The sequence below is a fragment of the Saccopteryx bilineata genome, chromosome 3 (genome assembly GCF_036850765.1).
Source record: "Saccopteryx bilineata isolate mSacBil1 chromosome 3, mSacBil1_pri_phased_curated, whole genome shotgun sequence".
NCBI classification, from domain to species: domain Eukaryota; kingdom Metazoa; phylum Chordata; class Mammalia; order Chiroptera; family Emballonuridae; genus Saccopteryx; species Saccopteryx bilineata.
The window spans coordinates 210169493-210191820 of record NC_089492.1 but is presented as its reverse complement, the minus strand read 5'-3'; the positions used below and the strand labels follow the sequence as shown (position 1 = coordinate 210191820).

The 22328-nt window shown below is 39.1% G+C and overlaps 1 protein-coding gene and 1 non-coding gene across 2 annotated transcripts in view; one reads left to right on the top strand and one right to left on the bottom strand.

Moving 5' to 3' along the window:
• The window catches only part of GTF2B (general transcription factor IIB), a 41547-nt gene extending 20736 nt beyond the window's left edge, over window positions 1-20811 (bottom strand). The window contains exons 1-2 of the mRNA XM_066264955.1: window positions 20656-20811; window positions 15457-15563 (exon numbers count right to left, since the gene is read on the bottom strand). Coding sequence (XP_066121052.1) covers window positions 15457-15563; window positions 20656-20672 — 124 coding nt within the window. The 5' untranslated portion in view covers window positions 20673-20811. The remainder of the gene's footprint in view (window positions 1-15456; window positions 15564-20655) is intronic.
• On the top strand, window positions 11416-11522 carry LOC136332636 (U6 spliceosomal RNA). The gene has a single exon (XR_010730802.1). It is a non-coding gene; the product is annotated as a U6 spliceosomal RNA (small nuclear RNA).
• Window positions 20812-22328: the final 1517 nt, after the last annotated feature.

Here is a 22328-nt window from a genome sequence, read left to right as displayed (position 1 = left end):
CCCATCAATGGAAAGAACTTGTTCCCTTTCCAAGCTTAACTCCCATTTCTATTTTATATCTAAAGTACTTGTCAGAACTTCCAAAACAATGCCTTTCATTTAAAAGAGAATGTCTCCAGTATGTCAGTATTATGCATAAAAGTAACAAGTGAACTAAAATATAAAATAGTCTTCTGTCAAAGCATCGTTCTACTCTAATTTACAGTATCTTACATTAGGAATAAATGTTGAGTTTATTAAATGTCTCAGCAGATCAAAGGGTTTTTATACATACTGTTTTCTTACATAAAAATTAACCATAGTTGTTTGTGGGTTATTATTCTTCTAGTACTTATATGTGTTAGGAAAAATTAAGTTATGGTGGGATAATAAATAATTTCAGAAGTTCAGTGGCTTAAAACAAAGACTTCTTGTTAACACTACATGTCTATGGAGGAACAGCAGCATGGCTTTCTATGCTGTCAAGATGATGGAATCTTTACCACTTGAGACACAGCCGTCAGCATGCTACGGGGAAGGGAACTTGGTGAATTATGCACTGACTTAATGGTTTCTAACAGTAACTTTTCTACTCATTGGCCAAAAACACTAAGGAGTGATGTTTAACATCAAATGTGGTAGGGAAGTATAATCGTACCATGTAGTCCAAAGGAGACAAACCAAAAATATAAGTTAATAGTCACCAATGCTATTCCACATGACAATTAGCAAACAGAATCCACCACTGTATTTTGGGGGATTTGTGTATACATTCATTAAAAAAATTGTCCTCTGTGACTTCCTTTTTGACCACATGACAACTGAGGTATCAAAGTTAATATTAACTTCATTGATTTTGGCGTTTGTCATAGAGAAGTAATCTATCAATGATTTTAGGTCCTTTCAAAGTAAAATATTTATTGGCTGTTTGCTTGAAAGTATTAATAAAATCTTTTGTTTTTTTTAAGACTTTATTCATATTAGAGAGAACAGAGAGAGGAAGAGAGACAGAGAGAGAGAAGGGGGAAGAAGCTGGAAGCATCAACTCCCATTTGTGCCTTAACCAGGCAAGCTCAGGATTTTGAACTGGCGACCTCAGCATTTCAGGTCGACATTTTATCCACTGCGCCACCACAGGTCAGGCAAATTTATTGTAATGTTAAAAGAATACATTCCCAAGTAGTATGTAGGATTCTTCATTTGTAATTCTGAAGATCTGCTAGGATGTAAAATTTTCTTCTCTTGTGCCTTTAATACCTGATACTACTTAGCTCATGAAGTAGGACCATAATGACTATCTTGTCTTTACCACTTTCCCATCCACTCTAGATATTCTCAGGTTTGTTCTCTGCTTTACTGATTCAATTTTCTAGAATGTTAAGTCAGCTAACTGCTATCTAAAACACTTTTTACTGCGTTTGTTCCCTGTGTTATCTTATTTCGTTCTGGCCATATTTAATGGAAATATGGAAATATTATTTCATTGATCATAAAAATCAGTTATTTTCTATAGCTTTCTTCTAGTAAAGTCAGGGCAGATTCTCTTAAGTCCATAGGAGCACTACTCCTCTTCACTGTAGTTTGTATCCATAAGCCTCATGTTTATTTTTATGCTTTTTCATCCTGTAATAAAGAACTGTCAATCCAAGTCCAGTGGTGGCAGTGATGCTGAGCATCTCTCAAACCACTACCACCAGTATTCCCACTCTCCCGGGGTACTCACAGTTCCTGACAGACAACAGAGGACCCAAAACAAACTCGGAATATGGTTCTAGATGTGTATTACAAAGAATACAGGTAGGTTTGTAATTAAGGCAATAATAACATTACCTTAAAGAAGAAAGAACTCTTTCTTGCCTGACCAGGCAGTGACGCAATAGATAGAGCATTGGTCTGGGACACTGAGGACCCAGGTTCAAAACTGTAAGGTCACCAACTTGAATGTGGGCTCACCAAGTTAAATGCAGGGTCACTGGCTTGAGCCCAAAGCTTGTTGGCTTGAGCCCAAGGTCACTGGCTAGAGCAAGCAGTCACTGGCTCAGCTGGAGCCCCTTGGTCAAGGCACATATGAGAAAGCAATCAATGAACAACTTGTTGTAGTGCCACAACAAGTTGATACTTCTTACCTCTCTTCCCCTCTCCCCCTCTCTTTCTTTTTTTTTTTTTCCCCCTTTTTTTTTACAGAGGCAGAGATAGACAGGGACAGACAGACAGGAACGGAGAGAGATGAGAAGCATCAATCATCAGTTTCTCGTTGCGCGCTGCGACTTCTTAGTTGTTCATTGATTGCTTTCTCATATGTGCCTTGACCGTGGGCCTTCAGCAGATCGAGTAACCCCTTGCTGGAGCCAGCGACCTTGGGTCCAAGCTGGTGAGCTCTTTGCTCAAGCCAGATGAGCCCGCGCTCAAGCTGGCGACCTCGGGGTCTCGAACCTGGGTCCTTCCGCATCCTAGTCCGACGCTCTATCCACTGCGCCACCACCTGGTCAGGCTCCCCCTCTCTTTCTTGAAGAAAGAACTCTCTCGTGTTAATAGTCCACAATAAAAAGTCCTTAACTAGTGTGACCTAGGCTCTTGCTATCTTTTTGACAATACTCCTTCATCATCACTTGCACTTTTGTAGGGTAAGATGGTTGTTGATAGTTCTCTCCAACACGTTTGAATTCTAGCCTGTAGGAAAGAAAAAAGCAAGGGCACCCCCCTAAGGGCAGAATCTAGAGTTGCACACATCTGTTCTCATCACTACACACATGGTCATACCTAACTACAAGGGAAGCTGGGAAATACAGTATAACCGGGGAGCCATATTCCCAGTTAAAACTTGGGGGTTCTGTTACAAAAGAGTGGGGAAATATATATTGGGAAACACCCGCAGTCTCTGTTGTAAGGAGTAATGGGATAGTGAGAGAGAGAGATAAGAACCAATATCCAGTAGAATTAAGGTACTCTCCCTTATAGTCTAAAGGAGATAGTATACAAGGAAAAATGAAACAGACATTTAAACTCCTTACCACACAAGCTATAAACTGTAAATCCAACCATGGTAGTTTGTTGTACAGTATCAAAACTGGAACAGCTTAAGGTGCATGGGAAAACTGAAACATACCAAAAAGCACTCAGGAAGCTAATGCTGGAGAGAGTCTCATTTTCTAGCCTGATCTAGACTTTTAGAATATTTTTATTTTGTTTTGTTTTTAGGGTAAATTAATAAAGAATCTTTAAGAAGGGATATAAAGAGGAATCAGAATTTCCATTTTTTCTGCTATATTCTTAGAAAATGACTTTATTTAAGCATCTTGGCATACAACCTGTAATACAGAATTCAGAAGCAGGACTCATAGAACAATATTCCCCAAATTACTTGTTTTCATAAGCTCATATTGTCTAAAACCATTTAGTTTAAAACTAAAAATTCTTTTTTAAATGTGCTAAGCCTAAAGTTCAGTGATCAGAATGGAAAACTGTTTAAGCCAGAACACTACAGTTATTAAATCTAACGCTGAGCGTGACCTGTGGTGGCTCAGTGGATAGAGTGCTGACCTGGAATGCTGAGGTTGCCAGTTCAAAACCCTGGGCTTGCCCGGTCAAGGCACATATGGGAGTTGAAGCTTCCTGCTCCTCCTCCCCTTCTCTCTCTCTCCTCTAAAATAAATAAATAAATAAAAATAATTAAAAAAAAAATCTAACGCTAAAAATGAAATACATCATTAGGCTTTCACATCTTCCTCATTTAACCCTTTCTACCATTGCCATGATACTTCAAAGAATCTAGGATTGCTATATACTCTTACCAGAAATCTTTCATTAAGAATAATTTTGGGCCTAACCAGGCAATGGTGCAGTGGACAGAGCGTCAGACTGGGACACAAAGGACATGTTCAAAACCCCGAGTTGCCAGCTTGAGCGCGGGATCATAGACATGACCCCATGGTTGCTGGCTTAAGCAAGGGGTCACTCACTCTGCTGTAGCACCTAGTCAAGGCACATATGAGAAAGCAATCAATGAACAACTAAGGAGCCACAATAAAGAATTGATGCTTCTCATCTCTCCCTTCCTGTCTGCCTGTTTGTCTCTGTCTCAAAAAAAAAAAGAGGAAAAATGAATTTTGAGAACTTTGACCAAGTGATATTCTAGAAAGATATATTAATAATATAGCCAGTCTCAAAATCATAGTTTATGTTCCCATAATGTAAACTGGTAGGAACTCAAACTGAATTGTTCCCCAGAAACAAAATGTATCATAGTTCATTTCCCAAACCAGCCCATAAAACAGACCTTAAAAAAATAAAAAATAAAAGAAACACCTGACAAATCAACAGTGTAATTATTACTTGGAAAATAGTGTGTAAAGAAAAATGCATTAGAAGTTCCATCCCTGTATATTGGAATACATCTTGCTTTTCCTCAAATACAGGCAGGTCTGTAGCAGTAGCAGCATCTAAGGAGCTATGCTTTGAAGCAGGTGTATGCTAACCTTGGAGACAAGAAATTTAGTCATTCACAAACTAATACTTTCAGGCCTCTATCCCATGTCACATGTTTCTTTTCCCCTCTACTTGGAATGACTTTCACTCTATTAACCTTTCCTCATTCTTAATGATCATCTTTCAAGGTGAATTCAACAATAATTTCCTCAGGAAGTTACCACTCCCTTCCTTTGTTTTCTCACCAAAGTTGGAAGGTCTATAATACTGCTTTTACCATGCTATGTGGTATTAATTTAACCTCCTCCCTTCCACACACCGTACTAGCCAAATAGTTGTTCTAGAGCTTGCTTACAGTATCTCATCTTTCTATCTCTCTGATGAGCAGTGTTTAATGAAAACATGTAGAAGAAAAACCAAAGGCTTTTAAACCCTCCAATCTGAACATAAGTGGCTCATCACTTACTAGATGTAGAATCTTGAGCTAATTACCTAAGAACTGCAAACTTCAGTTTATCTTTCTGTGAAATGAAAAATGTTGACTGAGTAAAATTAGTAATTTTCTGATGCTTACGAGAAAGTAGCGTCTAAATTAAAATTTCTAAATTAGGCAAGAAGGCGGTCCTGGAGGGCTGACTAGTGAAGCCAAAGCAAAAATCTGAAAGTGAATACAAATATTCCTTAATTTAAAAGTATAGCTTGGGCCCTGGCCGGTTGGCTCAGCGGTAGAGCGTCGGCCTAGCGTGCGGAGGACCCGGGTTCGATTCCGGCCAGGGCACACAGGAGAAGTGCCCATTTGCTTCTCCACCCCTCCGCCGCGCTTTCCTCTCTGTCTCTCTCCTCCCCTCCCGCAGCCGAGGCTCCATTGGAGCAAAGATGGCCCGGGCGCTGGGGATGGCTCTGTGGCTGGGGATGGCTCTGTGGCCTCTGCCTCAGGCGCTAGAGTGGCTCTGGTCGCAACATGGCGACGCCCAGGATGGGCAGAGCATCGCCCCCTGGTGGGCAGAGCTTCGCCCCTGGTGGGCGTGACGGGTGGATCCCGGTCGGGCGCATGCGGGAGTCTGTCTGACTGTCTCTCCCTGTTTCCAGCTTCAGAAAAATGAAAAAAAAAAAAAAAAAAAGTATAGCTTGGTCATGTTGAACTAAACCTTAATTTGTTCCTATAGGAAACACTGCTGATACAAATTTAAAGATGGTAACCCAATAATCTTTAACATACAATTAGAGCATTAAATATGATATACCACAACAATCACTCAAACACATTTCACAACTGCCTTGCTGTAAGAATGGCACCTCAGTCTTAGAATCACCCTCTTTTTTACAAGGTTAACAAAAAGGAGTACTTATATTTCCAAAATATGTATTACTGAAATTTCTTTTTTTTTTAAGTTTTTATTTATTTATTTATTTTTTTATTATTTATTTATTTTGGAGAGGAGAGGGAGAGACAGAGAGAGGAGAGACAGAGAGAAGGGGGGAGGAGCTAGAAGCATCAACTCCCCTATGTGCCTTGACCAGGCAAGCCCAGGGTTTCAAACCGGCGACCTTAGCATTTCCAGGTCGACGCTTTATCCACTGCGCCACCACAGGTCAGGCTGAAATTTCATACTAAGATTACTCTATATGTTTTATAGATTATTGCATTCGATTCTTAATAATTCCTAACAATTCTGAGATGTATTGTACTGTACTTGCCCCTTTTTTGGGGGGGGGGTTGGGGAGGATTTATTTTATATTTATATAAGAAAGTTAAGCTTGGAGAAATTATGTAACTTGACTATAGTTATATAGCTTTTAACTAGTAGCACCAAGCCCAGACTTTGAGGGCCATCAACTCCTAGTTATATAAGTAAGATATTTGCTCTACAGAAATCCAGTTTAGGTCTGGAGACATGGAAAATATGAAAACATGGATAAAATATCTAAAAATACAGAACATTTGTAAAGTTAATAGTGGGACCTAGAATCTTTTAAAACATATTTCCCAGCTGACTCTTTTAGGGTTCAGTTCCAGCTGACTTTATTTTCTTTTCAGAAAAGTTATACAGCCTGGCCTGTGGTAACGCAAGGAAGGAGTATCAACCCGGAGTGCTGAAGTCCCAGGTTGAGGCCCTGGGCTTGCCTGGTCAAGGCACAAATGAGAAGCGGGCAGAGAAGTGGGTCCTAGTTGATGCTTCCTGTTCCTCACCCCTCCAAAATCAGTAAAATAAAATCTTAAAAAAAAAATTTTACACAAAAATGTTGTATAAAGTTATTTACAGAAGGTATATACCAACAATCTGATAGGCAGTGAACTTGACATGATTAGTGAGTTCCAGCTAATCCTTGATGCACAGTCTTACATCCATGTTTCAGATTCACTGGTATAAACAATACCCAGAATGAGCTTAGGAGGGACAGGTCAAATTGATTCATTTTCTCTTTCAAGTCTACCAGAACTATTTTCCTTAATTGCTCTTAAGAACAATGAAAATTCAGTTTTAAGTGGTATACAAAAGTGGCTTTAACTAGAAATGATACCACTAGTTCTAAACACCCCTTCATTGTAGAATCCTTATTGTAAAAGTCATGAAAATGAATTTCATGTTTTAACAGCTATTACAGCAGGTTACTAACCTAATAGTTTGCTGACTATAGCCAATATATAAACAATGTACAAGGTAAAATTTATATACAAATTGATGCTCTAAATATGATTATACTGCCACCTAGTGCTCGTCATTGATATAACACAACTATGTACACTTAAGATTTGGGGGGAAACCCACAAAACGAAAAGTGCTATTACAGCCAATAGTTTCACGGTAAAAATGACAAAACTTTGCTTTAGAAATTGGCTCTATTTTAGAGATCACTACCAAAATCTTAAGGATTACTGATAAAGTAGGACAGCTGATCACAAATGATAAGACTTCATATGTTTAAAATAAAAATTATATAATCGAAATAAAAGAGGAAAGTCAAGTAACTATTACATGTTAAACTGTTAAAAAGTCATAAATATTATAAACAACCTAAGTTACAGGACAGACTCAATACTACACCACCACAAAAATACTGAGAAAGGAAACAAAAGACATCAATGTGTAGTATTTTCCAAAGAGAGCAGCAGTATTTCCCATTCACATGCTCTTCTGCAGCATGACCTTGTCACTCTCACTCTGAGGAGGGGCCTATTTCTCCAGCCCTTCCAACTGCGGTGGGGCCTCAGACTGCTCTAACAGAATACAGAAGAGATCATATTCCACCTAACTACCCAAGTCCAGCTTCTACTCTTTCCAAACACTTGCTGTTGAGACATTCTTCTTGGAAACCAACCACCATGTATGAAATATGACTACCCCAAGACAACTACAGAGAAGCCTGAGAGAATGGCAGACCCTTGTGGGAAGGCCAAGGAACACAGAGGCACCAGAAATGCAGGGGAAGAAGCCATCATGGAAGTGGAGCCTCCAGGTTCAGCCAGTGCCATGTGGAAACAGTGGCCCAGATGAGTCCTTTCCAAATTAATGACCCATGAAATTGAGAGCAAAATAAAATGTTTGTTATAAGCCACAAAGCTTTGAGGTAGTGTCATGTCATTGAAACAAATTGTTTCCTGAAAGTATGATGCTGCTTTAAGAAAAGTCTGAAAACATGGGGCACTGGTTTTGCAACTGAGTGGTGGACGGACTTCAAGGTGCCTGTGAATGCAGGTTTGAAGGACAGTGAGAAAAGTGCTATTAAATAGACTAGAGAAAAGGTAGTCTATATCATATAAAATAAATATAATTTTTACATTATGATTATTTCATTTAAAAAGGTGATAGTAGCCTGGCCTGTGTTGAAACAATGAATAGAACGTTGACCTGGAATGCTGAGGTCATTGGTTCAAAACCCTGAGCTTGCCTGGTCAAGGCACATACGATAAGTAACAAGCAAGTAATGAACAACTAAAGTGAAGCAATTATGAGTTGATACTTCTCACTCTTACCCTCTGTAAAAAGCAATAAATAAAAATAAAAAAAATAATAAATTAAATGGTGATTGTAATGAACTCTCCTAGCTGCTGACTCATTTGAGGATTAATATATGGCTCTGAAAGTAATAGTTGAGTGGTATCTAGCCTTGAGTTTGAAATTAAGAGGAGTTTAGTGATAAGCCATCTGTCATAAGCTTTAAGTACAAATTAAATATTAATTACAGAATTGTCCAAAAAAAATTCTAGAAGAGTTTGTTTCTAAAATTGTCTGATTAGTCAATAAATATGATATAATCCAAAAAGTTTCAGACAATGTAAAAATTTTATGGCAAGTATAATCAATCCATTACATCAAGATCATTTATTAGGAAACACGATGATGTTACATGTCTAGATTTTAATCCCTATGAACATCCGTATCTCAAATAAGAAAAAAGCCACAAAATTTTATTTTATTTTATTTTTACAGGGACAGAGAGAGTCAGAGAGAGGGATAGATAGGGACAGACAGGAACGGAGAGAGATGAGAAGCATCAATCATTAGTTTTTCGTTGGGACACCCGTTTAGTTGTTCATTGATTGCTTTCTCATATGTGCCTTGACCGCGGACCTTCAGCAGACCGAGTAACCCCTTGCTCGAGCCAGCGACCTTGGGTCCAAGCTGGTGAGCTTTTTGTTCAAGCCAGATGAACCCGTGCTCAAGCTGGTGACCTCGGGGTCTCAAACCTGGGTCCTCTGCATCCCAGTCCGACGCTCTATCCACTGCGCCACTGCCTAGTCAGGCAAAAGCCACAAATTTTAAACCTTAAGTGGATTATAGAATATTTGCTCAGTTTAATTTCTTCCCTGTCTCCCCAGTATAAGGGAAAGGCTTGCATTGAGCTGGCAACAGAGCATATGACTTTAAACCAGCAAGCTAATACCAATCTAATTAAATATATAATACAATCTAAATTTATTATTAATATATGATAGTAACATACTGCTCACAAAAATAAGAGGATATTTTATCACTTCATATTCATTTTGAAATATCCCCTAATTTTTGCGAGCAGTATATGTTTGTGTGTATATGTATTCTATGTATCTTTAAAATTTAAACTCATGAAGTCTCATGGTCAATTAAACTACTTTCAGCATAATTGCCTGGAGCTACCATCAGCAAGATAGCACTCTGTCAGCAGACTATTACCTACCTGCCCTTGTCTGGTCACGGAACAGATTCTTTACCTGTAGGATATTACATTTCACACTGAACTATAAATATCTGTGAATGAAATACCAGATATTTTAAAACAGCATTTGTTACATTTTGTCAGAAAAATCGATATTACAAAGGGAAATTTCTAAATACAGAAAGTTTAACCACATTATATTTTTAAATATTTAGGCCTTATACTTTAGCCTACTAGCTTTATTCAGAATAAATTATAGCAGTTCTGATACTGGTGTTCAGAACTACTGATAAAACAAAACTAAAAGAAAACTAATTTCCCTTAGTTTGATACAGCAGAAAAATGCAAGTAAAAATTAAGAATTCTTTTTTTTTTTTTAAGGAAATTTTTATTTTATTTTATTTATTTTATTTATTCATTTTTAGAGAAGAGAGAGAGACAGAGAGGGAGAGAGAGGAGAGAGAGACAGAGAGAGAGAAGGGGGGAGGAGCTGGAAGCATCAACTCCCATATGTGCCTTGACCAGGCAAGCCCAGGGTTTCGAACCGGCGACCTCAGCATTCCCAGGTCGACGCTTTATCCACTGCGCCACCACAGGTCAGGCAAAATTAAGAATTCTAAGCACAAAAAAGCAAATAAGCCTGGTGAATTCTACCTGCCTTCTCCAGTTGGTTAATCTTACTGCTCACCGTGGAAGTGAAGCAGATGGAAGGGTTGGAAATAAAATGGAATATTAATACACTACTTCTTTTTAAATGGCTATAGAAATTATATTCAATATTGTCTCTGTCACATTCTTAGACATTATCAGTTTGATTTTGATACTTTGGAAGAATTAGAATGCTCTCATTTAACTTAGGTGTTAGCAAACCTTTTCTGTAGAGGGCTATGTAGTCAATAGCTTAGGCTTTGAGTTAAGAGGTCAAATTGATATTACATAAATACTTTTTTATAAAAAAAGTCCTCTTTTATTTATGAAATTAAAAATATAATAATAATTGAGTATAATTTGTTGTAATACAGATCTACCACTGGGAAGAATGGAATTCTTTTTCTGGGGGATAACATTTCACTTAAGTGGAATTCAGAGCTAGCGTTCCCAATCAACACTGATCGCAAATGTTCATCTGTCAATGCTGTATGTATTAACAAGATTTTATGTATTTCATTTTTTGAAATGTCTCTTTCACACAGATAAGTACTGCAAAATAATGATCTTAATTCACAAGCATATGATTTTAATTGAGCATATCCATTGCTTAGAAGGCATTTATAGAATTTTATTACATTCTTCTGCTATTTGCCTTTTAGCATGTCACTACATTGTACAGTAATCACTTCCAGTTGAAGGTTTGGTGGAAGCTCCTTAATTGCACTATTAAATGGATTTTAAAAGCTAAAAATTCATTTTGCAGTTGCATCACAGTCTGAAAAGCAATAATGAAAATATAGTTGGAGTCTGGAAATATATTTGTAGCAGATCTGTTTGGGAATGATGATTTTAGTTCTTGTTTTAACTTTTGACATTTTTTTTTTTTTTACAGAGACAGAGAGAGAGTCAGAGAGAGGGATAGACAGGGACAGAGACAAGAACGGAGAGATAAGAAGCATCAATCATTAGTTTCTTGTTGTGCATTGCGACACCTTAGTTGTTCATTGATTGCTTTCTCATATGTGCCTTGACCAAGTGACCCCTTGCTTAAGCCAGAGACCTTGGGTCTAAGCTGGTGAGCTTTGCTCAAACCAAATGAGCCCGCGCTCAAGCTGGCGACCTCGGGGTCTCAAACCTGGGTCCTCGGCATCCCAGTCCGATGCTCTATCCACTGCACCACCGCCTGGTCAGGCTAACTTTTGACATTAATAAAAGTACATAGTGCTCGCTTCGGCAGCACATATACTAAAATTGGAACGATACAGAGAAGATTAGCATGGCCTCTGCGCAAGGATGACACGCAAATTCGTGAAGCGTTCCATATTTTTTTGATAACATTATAAGGAGTGAAATAAGTAAATCAGAAAAAAACAAGAACTACATGATTCCATACATTGGTGGAACATAAAAATGAGACTAAGAGACATGGACAAGAGTGTGGTGGTTACCAGGGGTGGGGGGAGGGAGGACATGGGAGGGAGGGAGGGAGAGAGTTAGGGGGAGGGGGAGGGGCATAGAGAACTAGATAGAGGGTGGCGGAGGACAATCTGACTTTGGGCGAGGGGTACGCAACATAATTTAATGACAAAATAACCTAGACATGTTTTCTTTGAATATATGTACCCTGATTTATTAATGTCATCCCATTACCATTAATAAAAATTTATAAATAAATAAAAAAAAAGAAAAAAAAGAAAAATAAAAGTACATAAAATACTATATAAAGCAATTTGACATTACTTGTGATTCAAATGTTAGTTGCTGTCAAATTGACTTTCAGGTGTCCCCAAACTACGCCCGGAGGCCCCATGTGGCCCTCTGAGGTCATTTATCCAGCCCCCGCTGCACTTCCGGAAGGGGCACCTCTTTCATTGGTGGTCAGTGAGAGGAGCACTGTATGTGCCGGCCCTCCAACGGTCTGAGGGACAGTGAACTGGCCCCCTGTGTAAAAAGTATGGGGACCCCTGAATAGTGTTTAATATATAGGCGCTGTTTAGCCTTGCAATTCTACATTTAATTCATTAAGAAATATTAGCAAGTCTGCAGCAATAGCGAAATTACCAAAGCCATTCAGTGTTTAATAGTAGTTGAAGAAAGTACTGTTTCAGAAATATTTTAACCTTGGCCCTGAGCAAAAGAAAAGGAAAGAAAAGAAAAGAAAGAAAAAGAAAAGAGAGAGAAAGAAAGAGAGAAAGAAAGAAACAAAAGAAAGAGAAAGAAGAAGAAGAGGAGGAGGAGGAGGAGGAGGAAGAAAAGAGAAAGAAAGAGGAAGGGAAGGAGGGAGGAAAGAAGGAAGGAAGGAAGGGAGGGAGGGAAGGAAGAAAAGGAAGGGAAGGAAGGGAAAGACTTTAGCACTGCTAAGCAAACAAGTTACTGAGTGGTAGGGCAAATGAGGATACTCAGTTTCTATTTCTGACAAAAATTCATAGAACTGATAATGGTTAAGTCTATGAGACTGAATGAAGTCTATTACTGACACTATTGGATGTATAATAACACATGACAGATTAAAATCTTTTCCATAATGTACCTGCTTATGAAAAAATACAATGAATACCTACAGGTTTTTAAAATATCTTACATTTTTATACTCTTGGTAAATTTATCCAACTCATCTGCTCCACACATATTTTCACCACCATCAGTTATAATAGATCTTAGCAAATTCCACTTCAGGTTATACTGAATCAGTACTTTTGCAACTCTGCACTAACTCCTTGAATAAACAACCCAACAGCATCAGTAACATCAATAGTCTAGGAAAAAAACTCTTGAAATAATTTGCCTTGTATATTGAGTATTGATGTTGCCTCCAATGTCCTTAACTCTTCCAGCAATGGTTCTTGCTGAAAGGCTAATGGTCTTAAATAAGTTTCTTTTCTCTGGACACATTTCTTAAGCTGCTGCAATCACACACAAATTACTTAACTCATCAATTGGTAAATGGCTTTCCCTATATGGTCTACCAATAAGCCACTCAGAAATTTTAGCTGCAGACTTATTTTTATTCTTTTATTTTTGTGAAGAAACTTCGTTGCGATGAGATATTCTACTTTATATTTACTGAATTTCTGACCATTGTTTTCCTCAGTTGGGAGCGTTGTGACAGTGCTTTGTCTGGTAATCTCAATGTTGATTGTTTTCTTTTAGCACAGTGAAAATATCATTGCATAATAAACACAATGCTTCACCATCTAATTCAATTACAAAATAATTCATACTGCACTGTGCCTTAAATGCATGACATTCAAAGGTCATTCGTTTTTTGTTTATTCTGACATGGAGGGTACGCAATGGTAACAAAAGAAATACATAAAATGTTGCAAGCAGTATGGAGATAAACTCAGCACTCCAAATGCTGTGGAGTTTTTTTTGTTTTTTGTGTTTTTTTTTACAGAGACAGAGAGTGAGTCAGAGAGAGGGATAGACAAGGACAGACAGACAGGAACGGAGAGAGATAAAAAGCATCAATCATTAGTTTTTTCATTGTATGTTGCAACACCTTAGTTGTTCATTGATTGCTTTCTCATATGTGCCTTGACCGCGGGCCTTCAGCAGACCGAGTAGCCCCTTGCTGGAGCCAGCGACCTTGGGTTCAAGCTGGTGGGCTTTAGCTCAAATCAGATGAGCCCACGCTCAAGCTGGCGACCTTGGAGTCTCGAACCTGGGTGCTCTGCATCCCAGTCCGACGCTCTATCCATTTAAAAACGTAAGAGGCATTTTTGGCATGCAGGCCATATAAAAACACGTGGTGGGCCCTGGCCGGTTGGCTCAGTGGTAGAGCGTCGGCCTGGCGTGCAGGAGTCCCGGGTTCGATTCCTGGCCAGGGCACACAGGAGAAGCGCCCATCTGCTTCTCCACCCCTCCCCCTCTCCTTCCTCTCTGTCTCTCTCTTCCCCTCCAGCACCAAGGCTCCATTGGAGCAAAGTTGGCCCGGGCGCTGAGGATGGCTCTATGGCCTCTGCCTCAGGCACTAGATGGCTCTGGTTGCAACAGAGCAATGCTCCAAATGGGCAGAGCATCGCCCCCTGGTGGGCATGCCGGGTGGATCCCAGTTGGGCGCATGAGGGAGTCTGTCTGACTGCCTCCCCATTTCCAACTTCAGAAAAATACAAAAAAAAACCCCAAAACACATGGTGGGTCATAGTTTACCAATCTCAGATTGAATTCATTTTAGTAAGAAAGACAATGTAGGATAGAAATCTGGCTGCCACGCAGACAAAGAAGCTAGACAGATTACCTAACCTGCAGTATCTTCATCTCTAAAATGAAGATAATGTTAGTACTCACTTCACAGATATCTGAAGATAAACTGAGTGAATATGTAAATCATTTAAAACAGTGCCTATGGAAAAATAAGTGCCACTAGCTGTTAAATATTTCTTATTGAATATAATACAATTGCAAATAGATTTCAATTCTTATTAGCAACTGTATGATTTAAAATTCTCACTGGAGGTTCCAGGCAAGCAGCCTACTTGGATAAATATTACGCATGTTCTCTAAGCAAAACACACAGTATACTCCAACACCAATGTTTTTGTTATACTTACCACAATCCTAGTATTTTCATTTTCATTTTAAATTGCTAATAGCATTACTCCTTTTCTTAGGCATGGCTACAACCTGGTAAGAATAATTTTTAAATATACCCATCTCTATTCTAAAGTTTTTCTGCATGTCTAGATTAGTGGGCAAAAGGAAAAAAATAAAAGTAAAATTTTAAGAAGTAGTATTTTAGGCAATGACAATTTTATGCTAGAAAAACATAAATAAATCATTCTATACGAGCAAATGAAAATATATAACAAATCTTTTTTATCGACTAAGAGGCCTTGGATAAGATTCAATACAGACATATTTTTATACTCTGAAATAAATCATGTTTAAAAGCTATAAAAGTTAGATTACATCTATTCATTATTCTATAGGCATGGGTGTCATCCGTGCATGCTCATCCCACTCCCCACCAATCAAATATTTAAGACTAAGAACTCAGGAGGTGACTGAGGGTCTTTTTTTTTTTTTTTTTTTTTGATTAGCTGTCTTGATTTGATGTTCCTTCTTAACCAACATTATAAAACATATGCATCTGAACTATTTCACCCGTTGTTGTTTTTCTAAATCTTTTTGTGTCGCAAGTACGAATAACCTATAGAAAAACACAAGTCAAAATGTATTCATTAAAATACAATTTGGAAAATACACAAAAGTAAAGTACCCAAAATAATGATTTTAGTTAAAATCATAGTAACGCCTTACCTACAACCAGGCCACACTCAGGACAGATCATATCACCAGCTCTATAGTCCTCCACTAAAATTGCATCTGGATGGTTTGGACACGTGACTCTTGGAAGAGCATCCAAACTAAATGAAAAAAGAAATGGCATTTTTAAAATATACTCCCAACGAACATGTAACAAAGCACTCTTCTGGTGGGTAAGGGGATTTCTGAACACTTTTCCAATATTATATGTTGATAATACATTTAAGCTAAAATTTCCAAGTAAACATTTCAGTTAAATTATTTTAAAATTTAGGTAGTCTTTAACAGGTAGACTTCATTGGAATAGCATTTTTGTAAGAATAGTTACAAATTTGCAGAAATGAAAAGCATTAAAAACAAATAGAAAACAAGTGTTTTTTTCTTAACATGTAGGCTAAGGTTTTTTAAAATCTTGATTAACATAGAAATGACTAGCTACCATAACAACCTGTGACATTTACAGATAACCATCCAGTTTGTTCCCCCTGCCCTTTATTTCTCTGATCAGAGAATAAATTTTAAGTCTGTGTTTTTCTATTTGCCTTATTAATACATTTAGAATAGTACACTGTACCTATTAGGTATATAACCAAGGGTGGTTAGATGTGGCTGTTTTACTTAAAACCTGATAAAATATTTAGTCCAGAACAGAGTTTGTAAGCAATCAAGAAATGATTTTAAAAGCTTTTAACCTATTAGTTAGTGATATTGACAGCTTGACTATTTTATTTTGAAAATAAAGCAGTTTGAGGAAGACACATCAGTCCTAAATGACCTGACAGAATTAGTTTTAAAAAGCAACAAAGATATTTAACATAGATTCAGTAACTATTTCTGGGGGTATGACCTCATAATCACAAATGTTTGGAATCACTGAAAATCAGTTGTCTTTAAAAGTTCATTTGAAACAGGAAAACCTTATGCCATAAAAAAAAAAAAGTGCTGAACTAGGTAGGTCCTAGCGAGATAGCTCAGTTCATTAGAGTATCATCTCAATACTCCAAAGTTGCAGGTTTGATCCTTGATCAGGGCACATACAAGTATCAACCAAAGAATGCATAAATAAGTGGCACAAATTAATGTGTCTTGCTCTTTCTCCCCCCTTCTCCCTCTCTAAAATCAATACATTATTTTTTTAAATGCTGAACTATAATAAAGACACACAAAGCAAAAGAACTAATCATGATCGAAAGATTTTATATCCAGCAAAGGTGACTTCCAATGAAAAGACTATAAACGATTAACAACATGCAAGAACTCAAGGAATATCATTTCCATGAGCCCTTTTCTATGAATTTACTGGAGACTGAGTTCTACACATCCAAAATGGCAGGAAAGATATCAATGTAAAGATTGACGATAAGCCAACTCTACATATAGAATTTATAAAAGGCTGTATGCTCTGAATATTCAGATAATATACAACTATAAAAGAATGAGGAGGGCCTATGTAAAAACTATTAACATTTTTAAGTACTCATGTTAGTGATAGTATAGGTATTATTATTCTGAGACCATTTTCTGCATTATAGAGAATAAAGCATGTGTTTAATTATGAAAAAATTCACCTGAAGTAACAGAGTAAAAGGTTATGCTATGGACATCACAAATACATATCTAAAAGATAACATTACCCATGTAAATAGGTACTTGTGGTTTTGGATAAAGTTTCTAATGCTAATACAATTCAGAATTTTAACTCTCAACATAGAAGCCAATTCCCACTGGAAAACCAATAAATGTATATAATCAAGACAACCAGAACATGTGTCGATTTTTTCATTGAAAAAATGCGGGATGGGGTTCACTTTATATTCACATTTATTCCACAAATCCCTATAGAAAAACATTTTAATAAATTATGACAAATAAAATATTTAAAAAGTAAAAATTATAAAAAACTGTTGAAATAAAGAAAAATGTTAGTAGAGTAACAGTAATTTAAAATGCATACAACAGGCAGCTATGCAGCACAGGCACACAAAGAAAAGAATGGATGTATTTTATACTCTTAAAAGGGGACAGAATCTCATGTAGTGCAGTGGTCCCCAACCTTTTTTGGGCCACGGACCAGTTTAATGTCAGAAAATATTTTCATGGACCGGCCTTTAGGGTGGGACGGATAAATGTATCACATGACCGAGACAAGCGTCAAGAGTGAGACTTAGACGGATGTAACAGAGGGAATCTGGTCATTTTTTTAAAAATAAAACATCGTTCAGACATAAATATAAATAAAACGGAAATAATATGTTATTTATTCTTTCTCTGTGGACCGGTACCAGTCCGTGACCTCGGGGTTGGGGACCACTGATGTAGTGTGTATGTGTGTGTATACAGATATATAGACATATATGCAAATGGTATGGAAATATCACAAAAATATGCTACATGAAAAATGTAGGAATTTTATACAAAACTAGAAGTATGGACTAGTTATATGTAATAACATGAATGAATATCAAAATGCTAATAGAAACTAGACAGATAAAGACATATGTCATTTACAAAAACCTTAAAGCAGGCGAAACAAATGCATGTTTTAAGAAATCAGAATGTAGTAATGCCCAAGAACACAAAGGAGGCTTCCAGGGTGCCAGCGGTATCTGATTTCTTGACCTGGGTATATGCTCTGTGTATATGTTCAGTTTATAATTGAGCTGTAGCCTTAAAATGTGTGTACTAACTTCATAAAAAAAAGTAAAAAGGCAGAGTGGCTACCTTTTGGGGCTAGAGGGGAAGAGCAAACAGAGCTCTTTGCATGTTTGTTAAAGCACACTCACTGGGAGAACATCAAGAAATTGGTTACAATGTCTGCTCTGGGGGAGAATTAGATGGCTGGAAGCTAGGAAAAAAGGCGAACTGCTTTTTCACTTTTCTATTTGTTTTTCTACAATATGCATGTTACCTATCCAAAATAAAATAAAATTTTGCTAGCCAACTTTTAATCAAATTACCCACAAGAGCAATACAAAAGAGGTAGAGCTCAGCAGTAGAGCATTGGCCCGGCATGTGGAAGTCCTGGGTTTGATTCCCGGCCAGGGTACAAAGAAGCACCCATCGCTTCTCCAAGCTCCATTGGAGCAAAGTTGGCCCCGGTGCTGAAGATGGCTCCACGGCCTCTGCCTCAGGCTCTAGAACAGCAACGGGGCAACACCCCAGATGGGAAGAGCATCGCCCCCCAGTGGGCATGCTGGGTGGATCCCCCTCGGGCGCATGCGAGAGTCAGTCTACCTCCCACTTCTCACTTAGGAAAAATACACATACACAAAAAAAAGGTGAACCAAAACAGTGGGACTATAGAAGTAAAGGGCAAAAATATGGAAGGAATGTAGTAAACAATCACTCCTAATATGAAAACAATTGAAATTACCTACAGAGCCAGATAATCCCAACCTAATTTTATAGCTATAATTTATTGAGTGCCTTCAATGGGTCTAACGCTATACATATATTATTAATATTCAAAGCAACCCCGCAAGATAGGCATTATCTCCACTTTAAAGATTACACTCAGATAATGATTTGGCTGAAATCAAAAAGTGGTAGAGCTTAAAGTTGAACTCAGAACATTTGTGCTCTTCTCTGTGAAAACGCCAGTTTCATAGCCTAGTAATTGTACATCTTCCTCAAAGAAAAAGAATAGCTAAAGGTAAGAGTACTAAGGGTTTATCTTTGTTCTCACTGATAGAAAAACCCAAGAGCTGAACAACTGCAATAACACAAAGGGCTGGATGTGTCTAGAAAAAATTTAGTTCATTTTTTTAAAACAAATGAAGACAATAAAGGCACACAAACTAAAGTGTATTTCTGGGGTAAAGAGTTTATCAAGTGAATTTACTATACTTATACTGTAACATTTCTTACAAATACAACTTCCTGTTCTCTTATATGTAAAAGCTGTGCCCAATTAGGCCCACAGTCACCTTTCAAACCTAGTCATGAGACTGCAAGTTGTATTCAGGTGTCTTTGAGAAAATAAAGCTTTCCTTTTACCTACAAGGAAGCTTTACCTGACATAGCCATGCCCAGAAACAATCATTGAGCACTCAATCATAGAATTAGAATCAGTAAACAAGAGCGTCATTGGCTTTAATAGTGATTTCCAAACAGGCCATTAGCTAAAGCTGCCTCACTGCTGCTCCCCTTTTTAAAAAGCACAGTAACATAAAATAGCAAGTCTGGACTTCTCCATCTTACTATTTGTAATAATGGCTTTCAGTGAGAACTCAATTTCAGATTATAATAAGTTTAAAAATTTATCCCAGAGTTGCCTCGCAGAAACTATAACTCATAATGTATTAATACATTATGAGTTAACTAGAGGCCAACTGTGTGATAACAAGAAATAGATACAGGAGTCTCTACAATCTGTTCTAACACTAATCTTGGAAAAACCAACACTGTCATGACTCAGTTTACACCCATGCAAAAATACAAGTATCTACCTCATAGTGGTAATAAGATATTTGTAGAGTCTGTAAGCAATTTTCAAGTCACAGGATTACACGCTGTCTCTACAGGGACTACATGCATTGCCTGTAGATGTGAATACAGTACATTGCATTTAAAAAATAAACTACAGTGACTTCCCAGCATATGTAATTTTCTGCAAGCAAGATTTTTATTTTCCAGGAAAAGGCAGACGACGTTTGTAAAGAAATTTCTTATTAGGGAACTTCGGAAATGCCTTAACTTCCACTGCAGAAGGCCTTTGGGATGGTGATCAGTTTCCATCAGGCGTACTGAGGTTGACATACCTAACTTTCTAGCTGCCAGCTTGAGGGGGACTTGGAACTAACCCGTTCCCGCTCTTGGAAAAGGAGGACTCACGGCCCTTTGGCTGATTGAGCTGCAGATTTAAGAACAAGCGTAGAAAGGAGTAACAAGAAAAACGACGGTTGAGATATCCGCAAGACAAGGAGCCAGGGGCTGGAGACACAAGGGCCCCCACAGGGTTGTGCCTGGGTGAAATGGCGATCTAAGAACCTGGAACGGTAACCCCACCGGTACGGTGCCCCCCGCGACACCCCGACAGCCGTGCCGTTCGGAAGTGCCTTTGTCAGGGCCGGCGGGTCAGTCCGGCCGCCTCTGCCTGGATCTCTGAGGCGTTCTGCCCGATGCGACGCCCCGGCGGCCGCCTGGCACTCCCCGTCCGCCCCTCAGCGAGCCGGGATCGCCGGACATACTAACCGGCTGGTAGACGCCATCTTCACGGCCACTCGGGTTCCAGCTGGAAACAACAAAAACAACTAGACACTGAAAGGGAGAGAACAGGAAGACACTGAGGCGACGCGACGCGTTGAGCACTGCTTTTATAGGCAAGTCACTCACACAATCGTAATAGGTCGCGGCTACGGGTCGGGAGAGAGGCCAAGAAATGTGAGATCCGGTATGCCACGTGCTTTGCGTTTTCTTATTTTCCTTTTCCGCTTCTATAATTTACTCTGTTGCTGGATAAATAGGCGACACTACCCAGGCAATCTTTCAAAGGAACCCTGCAAGCGGGCTACCCCAGAGATACCCTAACTGGACTGGGCTCAAACACAAAGGCCACCCGGGCTCGGCAGGAAGTAAAGCCCACATCCCCGAGGCTACCCCTCCCCCACCCGGAAGTCAGTTACTCCGGTTGGACTGCAGTTCTTTCTTGTCGGGAGGTTCCAGTAAGGAATTTGGAATGAAAAGAGACATTAATTTAGTTCAGCGAGAACAGCTGCATACAGGCTCTCATCAGCTAGCGTGTCTTCTTACCCACGTACCTCTACCTTCGGTGTAAGGGGTCGCATTATCTGCCTTTCCGAAATGGCAGGAGGTGAAACAAAACCTTGAGAGCGCTGCAACTCGGGGAGGCAGGGAGACGTGAGGCCCTGCCCTGATTGATTTTCCCCCATGGCCTTTGCAAATGTGACTGATAGCTGAAGTACAGAGAACGTTTAGCTACCACAAAAGGTCCCTGGAAGCCCTAGCCGCTTGGCTCAGCGGTAGAGCATCGGCCTAGCGTGCGGAGGACCCGGGTTCGATTCCCGGCCAGGGCACACAGGAGAAGCGCCCATTTGCTTCTCCACCCCTCCGCCGCGCTTTCCTCTCTGTCTCTCTCTTCCCCTCCCGCAGCCAAGGCTCCATTAGAGCAAAGATGGCCCGGGCGCTGGGGATGGCTCCTTGGCCTCTGCCCCAGGCGCTAGAGTGGCTCTGGTCGCAACATGGCGACGCCCAGGATGGGCAGAGCATCGCCCCCTGGTGGGCAGAGCCTCGCCCCTGGTGGGCGTGCCGGGTGGGTCCCGGTCGGGCGCATGCGGGAGTCTGTCTGACTGTCTCTCCCTGTTTCCAGCTTCAGAAAAAATGAAAAGAAAAAAAAAAAAAAGTCCCTGGATTTATTAATTAACCAAAGTAACGTCACAATAGTAATAGTAATAATAGTAAAAATAACACAACCATCAGTTGGTTGAAAGCCAACCACCCCTAACCCTGTGGGGATCCAAGGAAAAAGGATGCTCCCTGGTTCTATGGGGATGAGGACTTAGAATATAGTGATTGCTTTGTTCATCTGAGCACGGACTTAAAATGCCACTGAGCACTTTAATGCCACTGATTGTTTTAAAAGGTGGGAAAGACTCCCTTGGAAAGAAAAAAGGGTGTAAGAGACAGGAGTTTAGGAACTGATATCAGGATGGTGATGAGAAGGGTTTTTTTTTTTTGGTTTTTTTTTAGTCTTCCAGTCTGTAGTTTCAAAACTTGACTATACTATTGTGTGTGGGGGGTGGGGGTGTGGGGGTGTGGGGGGGGGTGGAGTGTTCTCTCTTAATATTTGGTAAAGCTTCAAAAATGCCAATTCATTTTTCCTGTGCCAAGTGAAACTATGGACAGGC